Below are 12,650 nucleotides of genomic sequence, written 5' to 3'. Positions count from 1 at the left end.
AATAAATTCTTTTGTATATAAAAAATTAAGAAAATTGTCTTAATTTAGTTTACTAGTGTTTTTTTTTGTATAACATGTAGAGCAGATATCATATTAGTATTTTTCCCTAATTTGTACAGTATTTAATTATAAAAATTACTTTCCATAATTAATTTGGAATGTACCTAGAGTTCGTCAAGCCCATTTTGTCCTTATAGGTTTATTTTACAGCAATTCATCATTTTGACGTCGATCAACAGTTAATTTAATCTTCATACTATAATGATCGCGGGTGTTTGTGTTGAATAAGGATTTTTATTTAAAGGTTCTTTATTAAAATATTCATATTGTTGACAAATATAACTAGATGCCCATTTTAATTATATTATTTTGAACAGATTCGTGGATTTCATTTCTTACAGGCGCTTAATTTATGCCACATATAAAAATATCTGAACTGAAAAAACTTTATGTGAAGACCAGCATGTTTTTTCATGATGCTACTGCACTAAAACCTCGCTAATATCAAAGTCGCCATGACAGCATTGTACATTCGTATAAATTATTAGTATTAAGGATGTATTGACAGCAAAAAGAGTTGGATCTGTACGGCTTCGATGATGTTAGTGCCGTTAGTCTGGGGGGCTTTAACAGCTTCATCTACATGAGTTCACGGAGCGGAAAGGTCTGTAAACTATACTAAAAACTAAAGCATTCGTGTTTCAGAGACATTTGACACTTCTATGGAGGTGGAAGCAGTAAAGACGAAGCTTACCTGGTCGTGTCAGTATTGATGTTGGTGTGGAGTGAGAATTAGAAGGCAGCTTGGATCACTCGGCAATCTAAGAAAGGATTCATCATCCTATTTGGGATCGCCCACGCTGTTCGAGACGACGGGGTCGGGCGGTCGACGCCGTTTGCGTTTCTGACGGTGGAGTGAGTGGACCACAGAAGAGTTGTTTTAATCACTGAAGCGTCGGATCTCTCAAGATGCTATTAGTTAAATATATGATTATCGGAAATTGTATTGTAATTCCCAAAATTTATATTAGTGGTTTCGGCATTTTTTAAATTGCAAATTTTTAACTAATGCTGTTAAAAATTTGCTATTGCTTTGCTTAATAAGGCTTTTTTGCGACATATATTTATATGTAAATGATGTTTAATAATACGAAAGACGTTATTAATTACTTTTCACAATGAGCCTGCGTTTGACCCATTGTTACACTCTACTACTCGAACTGGTTGTCGTCGTTTGATCCTATAGAGCTCTAAAGCACTGGCTGAAGGAAGGTTATCGTGGGCAAAGGGAATATTAATCTACTTCGACTATCTGAATCAGAGATAATGATCACTGCGTCTACTTTCCCATCCTCCGCGATTAAACACCCACGCCACAAACCTATCATTAACAGCATCTACAGCTGAATTATCGACAACTACGAAACCAAAGTCCTGTCGAGGCCTGTTTCTGAAAGATGAGAATAATATTTAATTACGGGTCTCCTCATTGAGGTTAGACGTACCAAAGCGACCCAGGGGATTGGCAAGTAGACGTGGCGAGCCATTTAATGCGCAGTACAAGAGTGTTGACCCTAGTAGAGCCTTAAAGTTTTGGAATGGAAACTTCGGCAGGCGCAGCGTAAGACGTCTACCCACAACTTGAACAAACAACCTTGTTCAGGTCGACGAATAACATTGGTTGCATGCCTGATCTAACCGGTCTTATCCATGGTGAAAGCCTACCTATAGTAGTAAATGTCCAGTTGAAATGATGATGACTCGGTCTCCTGGTCCTTTTTGCGTTTGATTTGGGAGCTTTAGGGAACCTGTTACTTGCCTTGTGTTAAAAAGTCGAGTAGTTATATGCGCTATAGGTTCCGGTTTCTAAGACATTAACGTATTGTGTAAACGTTATCAAGAATTTGTCGTCCTGTAGGACAGTTAATACTGAAATTTTATGTTGATTGACAATTCGAAAGTGCCTATTTGAATAAAGAATAGTATGATTTTGATTTTTAAAATTTTTTAACTTCTGTCGCGTTCTAGTTTGTATCTGACAACAACAAGTAGGAAACACGAAGAACATCGAATAAAGGTGACTTCAGTTCTGGCGTAAATTCGCTAAAATAGTTTATATTTACACTCAGGGGGATCGCTCCTTTCTAACAGAGTTTAAAGCCAACTCTTGGGGAATTGCTCTTTAAACCATATAGTACAAAAATTGGCTTTCTGTATCATTTAAATTCTGAATAAAGTTGTTTAAAAAACGAAGACTTTTAAATTTGATTATATATTATAAAAGGTTCGTCTGCAGCATAACTTCGGTTCAATCGCCCGTGTAAAAGAATTACATATAAAAGTGACCAACCGGACACGGAGCCTTGAGTGGGAAATACGACCGCCAAGCATCCGTCACCGTGGCGAAGGCAACAAGTTTTTGCTTATTGCCATAGTATTCCTTCGTTCATTATTCAGCCAGTCCGAAAACTTCTACGCTAAGAGAAACACGTCTCGTTTGCTTGAGACGCTTTTATTCCGATCGCTAACTAATTTATTTTTTGGGTGTTTAAGTTCGGAACCATAATCTAATAATTTTAATAAATATACTTTCTTGTAATGTGTAAAAATAGTGATATATTCGGTTTAAATTAAGTTAAGTTACAAATTGTTTATTTTGTGTTGTGTAATGGTGTGTAAAGTCAATATCGGTTTCTTTTTAACTTATTAATGCAATATTAGATAAAACGGTAGTAAAAGTTGTGTTTAACAAGATGGATGATGTTTTATGTCAAGTGATATTTTAGCAACAAGTATCTTCTCAAGGATTTATTTTTATGAATAGTAGAGGTTTCTCTGCGATAAAGATATTGAAGAAATGTCAAAACCTGGTGTTGTAATTACATGAAAAGATGTTGGAATAGAATGGATGTACCGTAGAATGAGCGTTCGGCGGGGATTAATATATTTAACACTAATTTTACCTGCTGCTGTCTATGCAGTCATAGGAATTGATGGTAAGTTTAAAAATATTTTTTGTTTTTTGTTTCAAAGTAATTCTATACTACTACACAATTCTGCTAAGGAGGATATAATTTTTTTTTTTTATTTATATTTTTTACCCAAATATACCAATAATGAATATTGCAATTTCAGCCACATACTTTTTTTTTACTTTATTTCATTATATTTTTGTATGTATATATAGGTATATGTGTGTATATATATACATACATTATTTATTTACATATACATGTCTTTGTGGCAATCTTTGGGGGAGACGTATTTGTTTTTCCGCGGACATGATGATTATGATCAAGATGCTGCATGCTTTTTAATATTTTATATTTTGTTAGTAAATATATTATGCTATACCTTCATACTTTTTCAACACGACAACCGACGGATGACTGGCCATGTGAAAAACAAAGACTTTTGATGATTTCTTTATCGATATTGCTAAAAAATATTTACGACTAAACAGGCCGATCTAAGTGCATTTTTTTCTTTTGAAACTGGTAAAATGAATCAGTATTAATGAAATCGTCCATCGTCCGTGAGTTATTGCGTTGCTAATAGAAACTAGGTATTATATGAAAGATATGTGTGATCCGCCAGAGGGCTGTTATGCATGGCCAATACTTTCGGATCCGATTAGTAAGGATATTATTAGTCTAATAACTATAACAACATTGGTTCTCTATTTAGGCCCTTTGACAAACCGAGAAGCCTTAGAGGACGGTAACACAACGCTTTATTGCGACACTACTACAGCGGTTGGTGATGACGAAGTCATGTTACTCGTGTGGTACAAAGGTGATGAATCAATTTACAGGTATAAACTATTAACTAAATAAACTTAATCTGTAATATAATCTTTTAGACGAAGTCAAGAGAACATACGTACATACATGTACTTTTAACTAACCTACAAATTTATTGCAGAAGCATTTGTCACTTTTTGACTATAGTAGCAATGGTAATAAACTCTGTTAATTACAGGTACCGCTATTAAAAAAATCCTATACGGAATTCTTTAATGACGCTCCATCATCTCTTTCACTCTAGCCTCACACTTGCGTCACACCTCTCCTTAATAATAAATTTATTTCTGGTATTATTATAAAATCTTTCTGTGTGTGTACTTTACAATTTACAAATATTTATGGGAATTACTTCATACAGAGCTGTTAATACAATAAGACATCGTATCATGTTTATAGTTGCAACTATGGGGGTAATATAATTTTATATTACACTAGCTGACCCGGCCACGCGTTGCTGTGAAAATTTAAAAAGTGGAAATAATTGAATTATTCGGTATTTCGTTCACTACAAAATAAATTTAATTAATTTTATAGCGTCAACAACACGTGGTAATTATGCTGTTAAAATGTAGCTTATATGACACGTTCGTAGATTTACCATAGCAGCGCCATCTATTGATTACTTACTCAACCCAGTCGAAAGGTATCGACATCTGTTAGAATCATTTGGAGTTAACAGATAATTGTGACTGTCAAAAATTAACAGACAATAATTAGCAATAAATTAAAATTGCGACTATAATTTGAGATTTAAACTATCCTATCTCTCAAGTTAGATCGAACTGCACATGGTGTGCGAATTTTATTATAATCGGTTAAGTGGTTTAGAAGTCCATTGAGTATAAACATTGTGACACGAGATTTATATATATTAAGATTGTCAACGCTCGAGGCGACGGCGCTTTTGCTCTTTTTTCCTCTCCGCCTACTTCGCCATGCTCTTTGCTACACTCTACATTTCGGACGACACAATGAGCATAAGCCATAAGCGAATAAAATCACGACGATATCGCCATATAGAACATTTACCCTAATAGGTAGAAGTGTCCTTAGAATTTCTTCAGTCTCGTTGTTCACCCAGCGCTAATGCATTTTGAAGTGTGAGTAATATTAGCCCGACGAAAGGAACCAAGTAAGTCGTGGTTTCACTCGTCTCGAGATCACTTGTTTTGAAATGAAAAATCCATGTTTAGTGACAGTACAAGCTAAAAGCCCTATGTTTGGCTTTTGGCTCCTTTTCATTCCATTTAGCAACCAAACGTTTACCAATTTTTTTGTTAATAGTCCTCAGTGACGTAATAAAACGAAATAAAACCGGATAAGAAGAAGACTGAATTGTTACATAAAAAACTAGAAACATTAAAAATAATATTAGAAAAGAAATATTGAAGGAACATAAATAAAAATAAGAATAATAATAATTATTGGAAATGAAAATAATAAAAATCTAAGAAATGTGGTGAATAATGGCAGGCGGTATGTAAATAAAATATTAAGCAAAAGAGAATTTGTGAAATATGAAAGAGAGGGCGTGAAAATGAAATTGTAAAATGAAAAAATTATCGATAATTTTTATTATAGGTAATTTTCTTCCACTGTCCCTAAAATAAGATAAGCGAACCCGAAGTTCCTAATAGCGTGGGCTATTAAAATAAAATAAATGTAAAGTTTAATTACATTTAATATAATGGAAGATATTCTAGTAGATTTTAATTTCCAGTTACGATGCCCGAACTAATACGGAGTGGTCTATCCAACAATATAATGTGAGTTCGAGATTAAGCATCGATAGACACAAGCGTCCTACGCCATTGTTTATTTCAGCTCTAAGAGATGATGACCAAGCACTTTATCGATGCAGGGTCGAATTTTTACTTTCTCCAACCAAATATACTAAAGTATTATTAACCGTCATCGGTAAGATTTACAATCTGATAATAATATATCACATTATTAATAAAGACATTGATAATGAATAATTATTGATAGATATATTAATGCTTTCAACATGTTTATATTTTTTTTCAGTACTTCCAAGTAAACCGTTCTTTTTAGACGAAATGGATAATAAAGTGGAAAATAAAATTGGACCTTATTTCGAAGGAGATACGTTAGTTCTGAAATGCCTAGTTATTGGAGGTGGGGTATTTAATAGTGACTTTATCAAATTTCTTCGTCATTTATAACTTGAACTTGAAAGCTTCTCGCCATAAAAGTCGTATACTTGTCAATTTTTTTCCTTTAACTACTTCCTACTTAAGTAACTGTGATGAATAGCAATAAGGTTATTTACGAGTACATTAATTGTTCGTGTGGCATTATTATTTATGATTATAAAAAAACACAGATCGAAATTTTAATATCAATAGCTATTTGAAGATTTTTCACTCAGTACCTGCAGTAAAGCCTGCGGTAGGTGGTACATAATCACTATTATCATTTCAGACGTAAGACATTCACTAATGGATATATGTCCGCCCATAGATTTTCAATTGGTCTGGTTAGAAGAGGCCTGAATCCAGTATCTTCCGAGGATCTTAACTAGATCGTATATTCACCTTGATGTTCTCTGCTGCGTTTGCTCATTTTTAGTCTCCTCTCCAAAGGCTCCAGCGGTTATCCATTCCACACGCAATGACATGCCTTCTGACACTTTAAGTTGCTAGTATGCTGGGCTATGTCGGTTTATTTTGTTCGTGTACCTATCTCACCATTCCTAATTCGATCTCGTAAAAAAATCCCGAACACAAATAATAATTTATCTTAATTACTTCCACCATGCGTGCATGTTATCGCTGTCATTATTTAAGTTATTTTTTTACTTATACAGTTATTAGATAGTGTGACACAGGTTGTATAAAATATTGTTTCAGGTCGACCTCCGCCTCAGATAACCTGGTATTCTGGAGATGTTCTTGTAGATGCGTCCAGCGGTGAAAGCGATATACCCCACGTGAGGCAAAACGAATTGTTCTTACCATTAACAAGAGATAATACAGATAATCTGTCTTGTAAAGCGAGCAATACAAAGTTGTCACCACCTATATCTTCCAAAGTAGATATAGAATTATATTGTAAGCATAGATAAAATAAATCTTACAAATATTTCTTCACATTGACATCGTATTTAATAAATGTTTGGTTCAATTTATAAAAAACGATGTTACATTAGAAATAAATAATTATTTTAGTAACAGCAAGTAAGGTTTCAATTGATGGAATTCAAGAGAGTTTTCAATCCGGTAAGGCAGCTATCGTACAATGTACAGCGTATGAGGTATATCCTGCTCCTGACATTTCATGGTGGCTGGATCATAAACACTTAACACAGTATAGTAATCAGGTATTTAAGTTTTACTTTACTTTTAGTTTGTTTTCTTTTCATTATTTGGATTTTTTTCACTCTTTCTGTAGTTAGTGTAGTTTAGTCCTTGAAAGACGTTTAGCCCGAAAATTGTCAGTGTCTGTCTGTGATATCATCAAAATGAAATCTCGTCAGTGGAAAACAGGTCGCATTGCCTTCTTACAGAACATATTTATTTAATCTATGTTTTTTTTTCAACTTTTTATCTCTTAAATAAATTCACGCTTTCGTGTTCCGTTCAAAACGTAAATCATTTGTTCCAACCTGGAAGTACATAGCGGCCCGAGCCGATGCTTCTAAGCCGAACTATCCCACAAAAACGAAGTTTTGGCTACGAGCCTTGTCTTCTCAAACCTGAGGAATCCTTAAATGACCATCCGTCTACAAAAAAGAAATCATTATTGATAAAAAATTGTCAAAATGTAAATTATGTCTTTAGTATTTCCAATAATACGGGTATTATAAATCGACTTGAAAAAATGTTTTCTTTACTGTATAGTTAAAAAGATATAATAGATGTATATTTTCGTTAGTACTATTTTTATCACAACAGCATATCTATTATATAGTACATCATTTAAAATAAATATTTAATAGTAAATTTTTAGGCTGTGTGACTATGCGGATATCGTAAACCTTTCGAACATAAAATCAAATAAAAAATATGCAAAACAGAAAATATCTTCGTTTCTTCTTACTTCTGTTTAAATATAAGCTAACACATAAATAAGTTATTAACATAACGAAAAGTTACTTTAAGTGACAGTGATTTGTTGATTCCAGATAAGCAAACATGGTTATATATAATAAATTACATTTTTAACAGACTTGGAATCACGCTACGAAGACGTCAATATCATTCCTTCAACTGAGTCTTTCGCCGGCCGATAATAATGCAACGTTGGCGTGTGTGGCCACAAACCCAGCGATACCATCAAAAAATAATTCCAAAGCAGACATTGTAACTTTGAATGTCACATGTTAGTAGGTACTTATTCTAATTCCTATTACATTTCGTTATAAAGTTAAAGTAGTATCTCTATTTTTAACGATATTTCTTATTATTATATGACTACTAAAACTCTTATTTATAACAATAAATATAGTTATTTAAACAAATTATATTTTACTTTATAATTGTCGCCGTCATCCACATTATTAAAGCCGTAGTTAACTGCTTGCGATAGGACAGCACCATAAATTTCCAAAAGAACCGGTTGGAAGGGGCCAGCATCTACCGTCTTCATACGGCCTTACCCAGGTCGTCAGTCTACTACGGTGGGCACTATTACTTCCTCCGTTACACTTACTGGTTCATGGTCTCCATTTCATAAACTTAAGTCATCAGGAGCCATTCGTTCTGCGCGCTTTGTGGCCTGCGCACTTTCACTACAACATCATTTTCTGGGCTCTACCGATTATTCGATAATCTTGCAAAATTATTTAAAAGAATCCATATTTCAGATGTTCCAATAGTAGAAGTTACTATGCATAAAACCGGATATTTAAATGGCGTTATCGAAAACGATATCCTTCATTTAACATGTGATGTTAACGCAAATCCCCCTGTTGAAGAATTTCTGTGGTACTTTAATGTAAGTATACATACGTAAGTATGCTATGTATCTTTTAGAGAAACAGATTTATGAATTAGAAACACCAATTTTACGAAAACTTTTTATTGATAAGCGTATACATCGCGCTGCAGTTATGGCCAATAAAAAAATAAGTCACCTATTTAACTGTCAAAAATATTTTATTAATCTTACTTTAGGCGGTTTTAGTGAACATAAAAAGTCTAAAATATGAGCCATAAGTTTTTTTTCTGGGAAATAAAGGATTACAATCTATATTTAATAAAAATGTGCATTTTTTATTTCTATTTCTGTTAAAGGACTCCAAAATTAATAAAACATTTGGTTGGGATGATAATGTATATTCCAATAATTTAATAATCAAAAAAGTCAATCAAGAACACAAAGGGCAATATTCCTGTTCAGCAAAAAACAGCGTGGGAGAAACCAAGTCAGAACACATTGATGTAATGGTATTTTGTAAGTTATATTGTTTTTACGTTTCTACTATTATCATTATAAGAAAGACTAATAAAACACACTCTTTATTCTTATAACAATACTGTGTACACCACCACATTACCACTGATTGTGTGAAATACAACTATTCCAAATCTGAGTACATATATAGAGCTATGTTATTAGGAGTTATACTATTGTAACATACAGGCTGATTGATTATAGGTGAAAAAACTTTGGAGGTGTGAATGAATAGCTTATTTCCTATAAAACAAGTATTAATACTATTACAATCTATTAAAAGAAAGCGTTTTCAAATTTTGTAGTCAACGTAATAAAATTAATTACATAACAGATTTTATAATGCTAGAAGTTAATATCCTGTGATATTATAGAAGAAAAAAAGTAACAATTTTATATTGTTCACTTTATACAGGATGATTTGTTGGTATAAAAGCCTTAAAGCTTTTTTGTGGTGATTGAGCTATTCATTCACTCATTTAAAGTTTTAAATCTATAAGCAATCACTCTTTATATTATTTTTTTTTAATTACAGATGCACCAAAGTGTATAGAAAACGGTATCACGCAAGTGAATGAAACTATAATTTGTAAAGTCACTGCTATGCCTGAACCGAAGGTGTTTACTTGGCTAATAGAAGCAGATGAAGACGTTCAAAGAATCACCTCAGAATCTGCTTTTATACCACTAGCTCAGATCACTGTGTCATTAACAAAGACGTTAAATATAACTTGTAAAGCGAATAACGACATCGCAATTCAAGAAAAATCGTGTAATAAAAATTTTACCTTCAAACATTTGAGGCCCCAACCGCCTCAACAGTGTGATTTAGCGTACGAAAATCGACAATTCCAAATACGATGTATTCCAGGTAATTTATTAAATAAGACGTTACTAACATTAGCATTAGTTGAGCTTATATTTATTTTTCAGATTTATTTTAGTACTAAAAACTTATTTAAGATTATTGTTTGATATGTTTTGCGTTAAAAATAGTTAACTTCATTAATAACTTTTTAAAAACCTTTTCTGTTTAGCTTATTTAAGTTTATTATTAACCAATTTCAAGAGACTTCATAAGACTATCAAAAGTTTTTCAACTAGATGGATCTATAAAAACTTTTTGAATTACACGTTGAATCAATGATTTATTAATACCTCCATATTAAATTATCTTTCCAACGATCGATATTACCTTATTTGTCATTAAGTTTTTTTTTGGCCTATAGTTTTAATTAGGACAATGTTTTGTAGTTTAAATAAAGATTTTGTGCACATTTATCAACAACGCATGCACTAAATTTAAAATTTTCTGTAATATTTTATTGTACTATCCAAAATCAAAATTAAATCTTCTTTAAACTATGTAGATATTGAATTTATTATAATTAAAATGTTCCAGTGTAAACGTGAATTAAAAAAAACCCTTAATTTTCTAGTCAAAAATGCAACACATTACGAAGTCACTGTTTGGCGGAAGTCTCCAACAAATGGATCTTTAGTACTGGACCATAGAAGCGTAATGGGTTTCGGTGGAAGTCAAACTCTTATTTTAAATGTGGATGGTATTTGGCGAATAGCTGAGCCTTTAGGAATACTTGACCGAGGCGATGAGGCGGGGGCAGCCGCTTGTAACAAATTTGGATGTTCCGAAACATTACTCTTGAGGCCTACTGAGAATTTGTTAAGTGCAGCTAAAATTCAATGGTGGCATTGTAAGTTATTTTGTCTGATACTGACACGTATCTTGAGTATAAATAATGAAATTACATAATCTATAAGTAATATTTAAAAAGTTTTTCTAGACAAAGACGTCGGGATTTCAATTGGTGGATCATTACTAGTTATTGTATTCGTGATATCGTCTATATTAGTGATCTGTGCAGCAAGAAGGTCTCGTGTGAAACAACCGGCGCCTGTTATACAAGTGTTACAGATAGACGATGTTACTCGGGAATTCATTAATAGTACAAAAGGTAAGTGATTAAATTAAAATAAGACAACTGATGATCGTAGTTCTGTAGTTCTCTCTTGGGCTCCTATTAGAACTCACAACTAATCCACTCATAGTTCCCTTTCGTAGCTCCCAACGCCCAGTTACTTCAGTTAATGATTCGTGAAAAAAATGTCAATTTTTAACTGTATATAGGTTTAAACTAAAAGCTCTCCTCGCTTTAATGCCTCAAAAATAAAAAATAAGAACATTTAAATGTAAAAATGAAATTTGTAGAAAGTCAAATAAATATTAATTCTATTATGCATCATAACTAACTTCATAACGTTTTAAACGATAAATACTTTATACATTTAAATTCACGAAAATTATAAAAAATAATGGTTAGCAGTCAAATAAATACCAGTCCATAGTCAAATAAAAAACCAGGTAATATGACTGGCTTGACTTTGTCATAGGTCTACCACTAGGTCGATCGATGACACAATCAATGTGGGCAGCGCAAGAACGGTCATCGTGGTGATCGTTGGGAGTGGCATTTGCCTTGCAGTAGGGATTTATCGGCATATCTGATGATGATGGTAAAAATTGAGCAGTAAAATGTTCAGAATCTATGGAGTGAATGTATCAAATAATTGTCAAAAATGAAAATTAATTTCAAAAAACAGTAGTGGTGTATCGTTTATAAAAACGAACGTTAGTGTCAGGAAGACACTACGGGTAGACAAGTTTAATTAGGCACTTTGTGGCACGAATTGCTACAGGTTCTACGTTGAGTTTGTTTAAATAAAGTGAATAAGTACCAAAGAGTTTTATTTCTTAGTATTAAGAAGGTTTGCAGAAAATCTATCTTTTCAAATATCATCTCTATTTTTTCAGCTTCTTGTATCCTAGTAAAGTTTTTGTTTTAATTTAAGAGTCCATTTAAAAATATTGAATGCGCTATTGCTCTTGGTTGCAGACTTAAAGGCGCGTTCTAGTAGCACACTTCGTACGCGCAGCCGCGACTACTTAAACAGCACGGACGAACTCTGTTTGACAAATTGGCGCACTCCAGTACTACACGACGTGGATCCTCCTCCCGATGTCACTCTTACATTGCATAGGGAGAGCGCAGTGTGAATTATAAATGTTGTTATTGAAAACAGCTCCTGAATAAATGTGTTGTGAAATATTGTTTTGTTTTAAATTTATTTTCTTTAAAAATCTTTCCTTGTAGGCAGTGTCATCGTTGACAATCGAATGATCTATTACAATAGTTTTTATAAAACAATTCTACTCAAATAAAAGTTTCCACATAATATAAATTAAGGCTACAAATAAATTAATATACGTGTGCAATACACGTGTGTCTCAGGAAGAGTCGGGTATGAAATGTGTTCCGTATAAGAATGGTGATTTAGACACACGGCACAGGTGGATATCTCCTAGATAAGATGACACTTACTTATGTCCTAGGAATAAGAATTTAT

The 12,650-nt window shown here is 33.0% G+C and overlaps 1 protein-coding gene across 1 annotated transcript; it reads left to right on the top strand.

Moving 5' to 3' along the window:
* The first annotated feature begins 2,843 nt into the window (after window positions 1–2,843).
* LOC137919846 (muscle M-line assembly protein unc-89-like) lies at window positions 2,844–12,315 on the top strand. Its single transcript, XM_068763057.1, has 13 exons — window positions 2,844–2,996; window positions 3,688–3,814; window positions 5,527–5,723; window positions 5,835–5,945; window positions 6,680–6,880; window positions 6,998–7,149; window positions 7,997–8,150; window positions 8,635–8,765; window positions 9,065–9,224; window positions 9,760–10,095; window positions 10,664–10,939; window positions 11,021–11,200; window positions 12,140–12,315. Exons 1-13 carry the CDS (start codon window positions 2,909–2,911, stop codon window positions 12,298–12,300), a joined length of 2,274 nt encoding a protein of 757 aa, XP_068619158.1. The 5' UTR covers window positions 2,844–2,908; the 3' UTR covers window positions 12,301–12,315.
* Window positions 12,316–12,650: the final 335 nt, after the last annotated feature.

The sequence above is a fragment of the Battus philenor genome, unplaced genomic scaffold (genome assembly GCF_028537555.1).
Source record: "Battus philenor isolate CCGP_79_NKW_IND1 unplaced genomic scaffold, ilBatPhil1.0.hap1 SCAF_17, whole genome shotgun sequence".
Lineage (NCBI taxonomy): Eukaryota > Metazoa > Arthropoda > Insecta > Lepidoptera > Papilionidae > Battus > Battus philenor.
Note: the sequence above shows the minus strand (reverse complement) of the source record. Positions and strands in the feature narration are given on the sequence as shown.

What these genes read in the sequence shown, in the direction of transcription:
- LOC137919846 (XM_068763057.1), top strand. Translation starts at nt 2,909, where the DNA reads ATGTACCGTAGAATGAGCGTTCGGCGGGGATTAATATATTTAACACTA. An exon ending in TGCAGTCATAGGAATTGATG is followed by an intron (nt 2,997 to 3,687) that starts GTAAGTTTAAAA and finishes TTCTCTATTTAG; the next exon opens with GCCCTTTGACAAACCGAGAA. An exon ending in CATTGATGTAATGGTATTTT is followed by an intron (nt 9,225 to 9,759) that starts GTAAGTTATATT and finishes TTTTAATTACAG; the next exon opens with ATGCACCAAAGTGTATAGAA.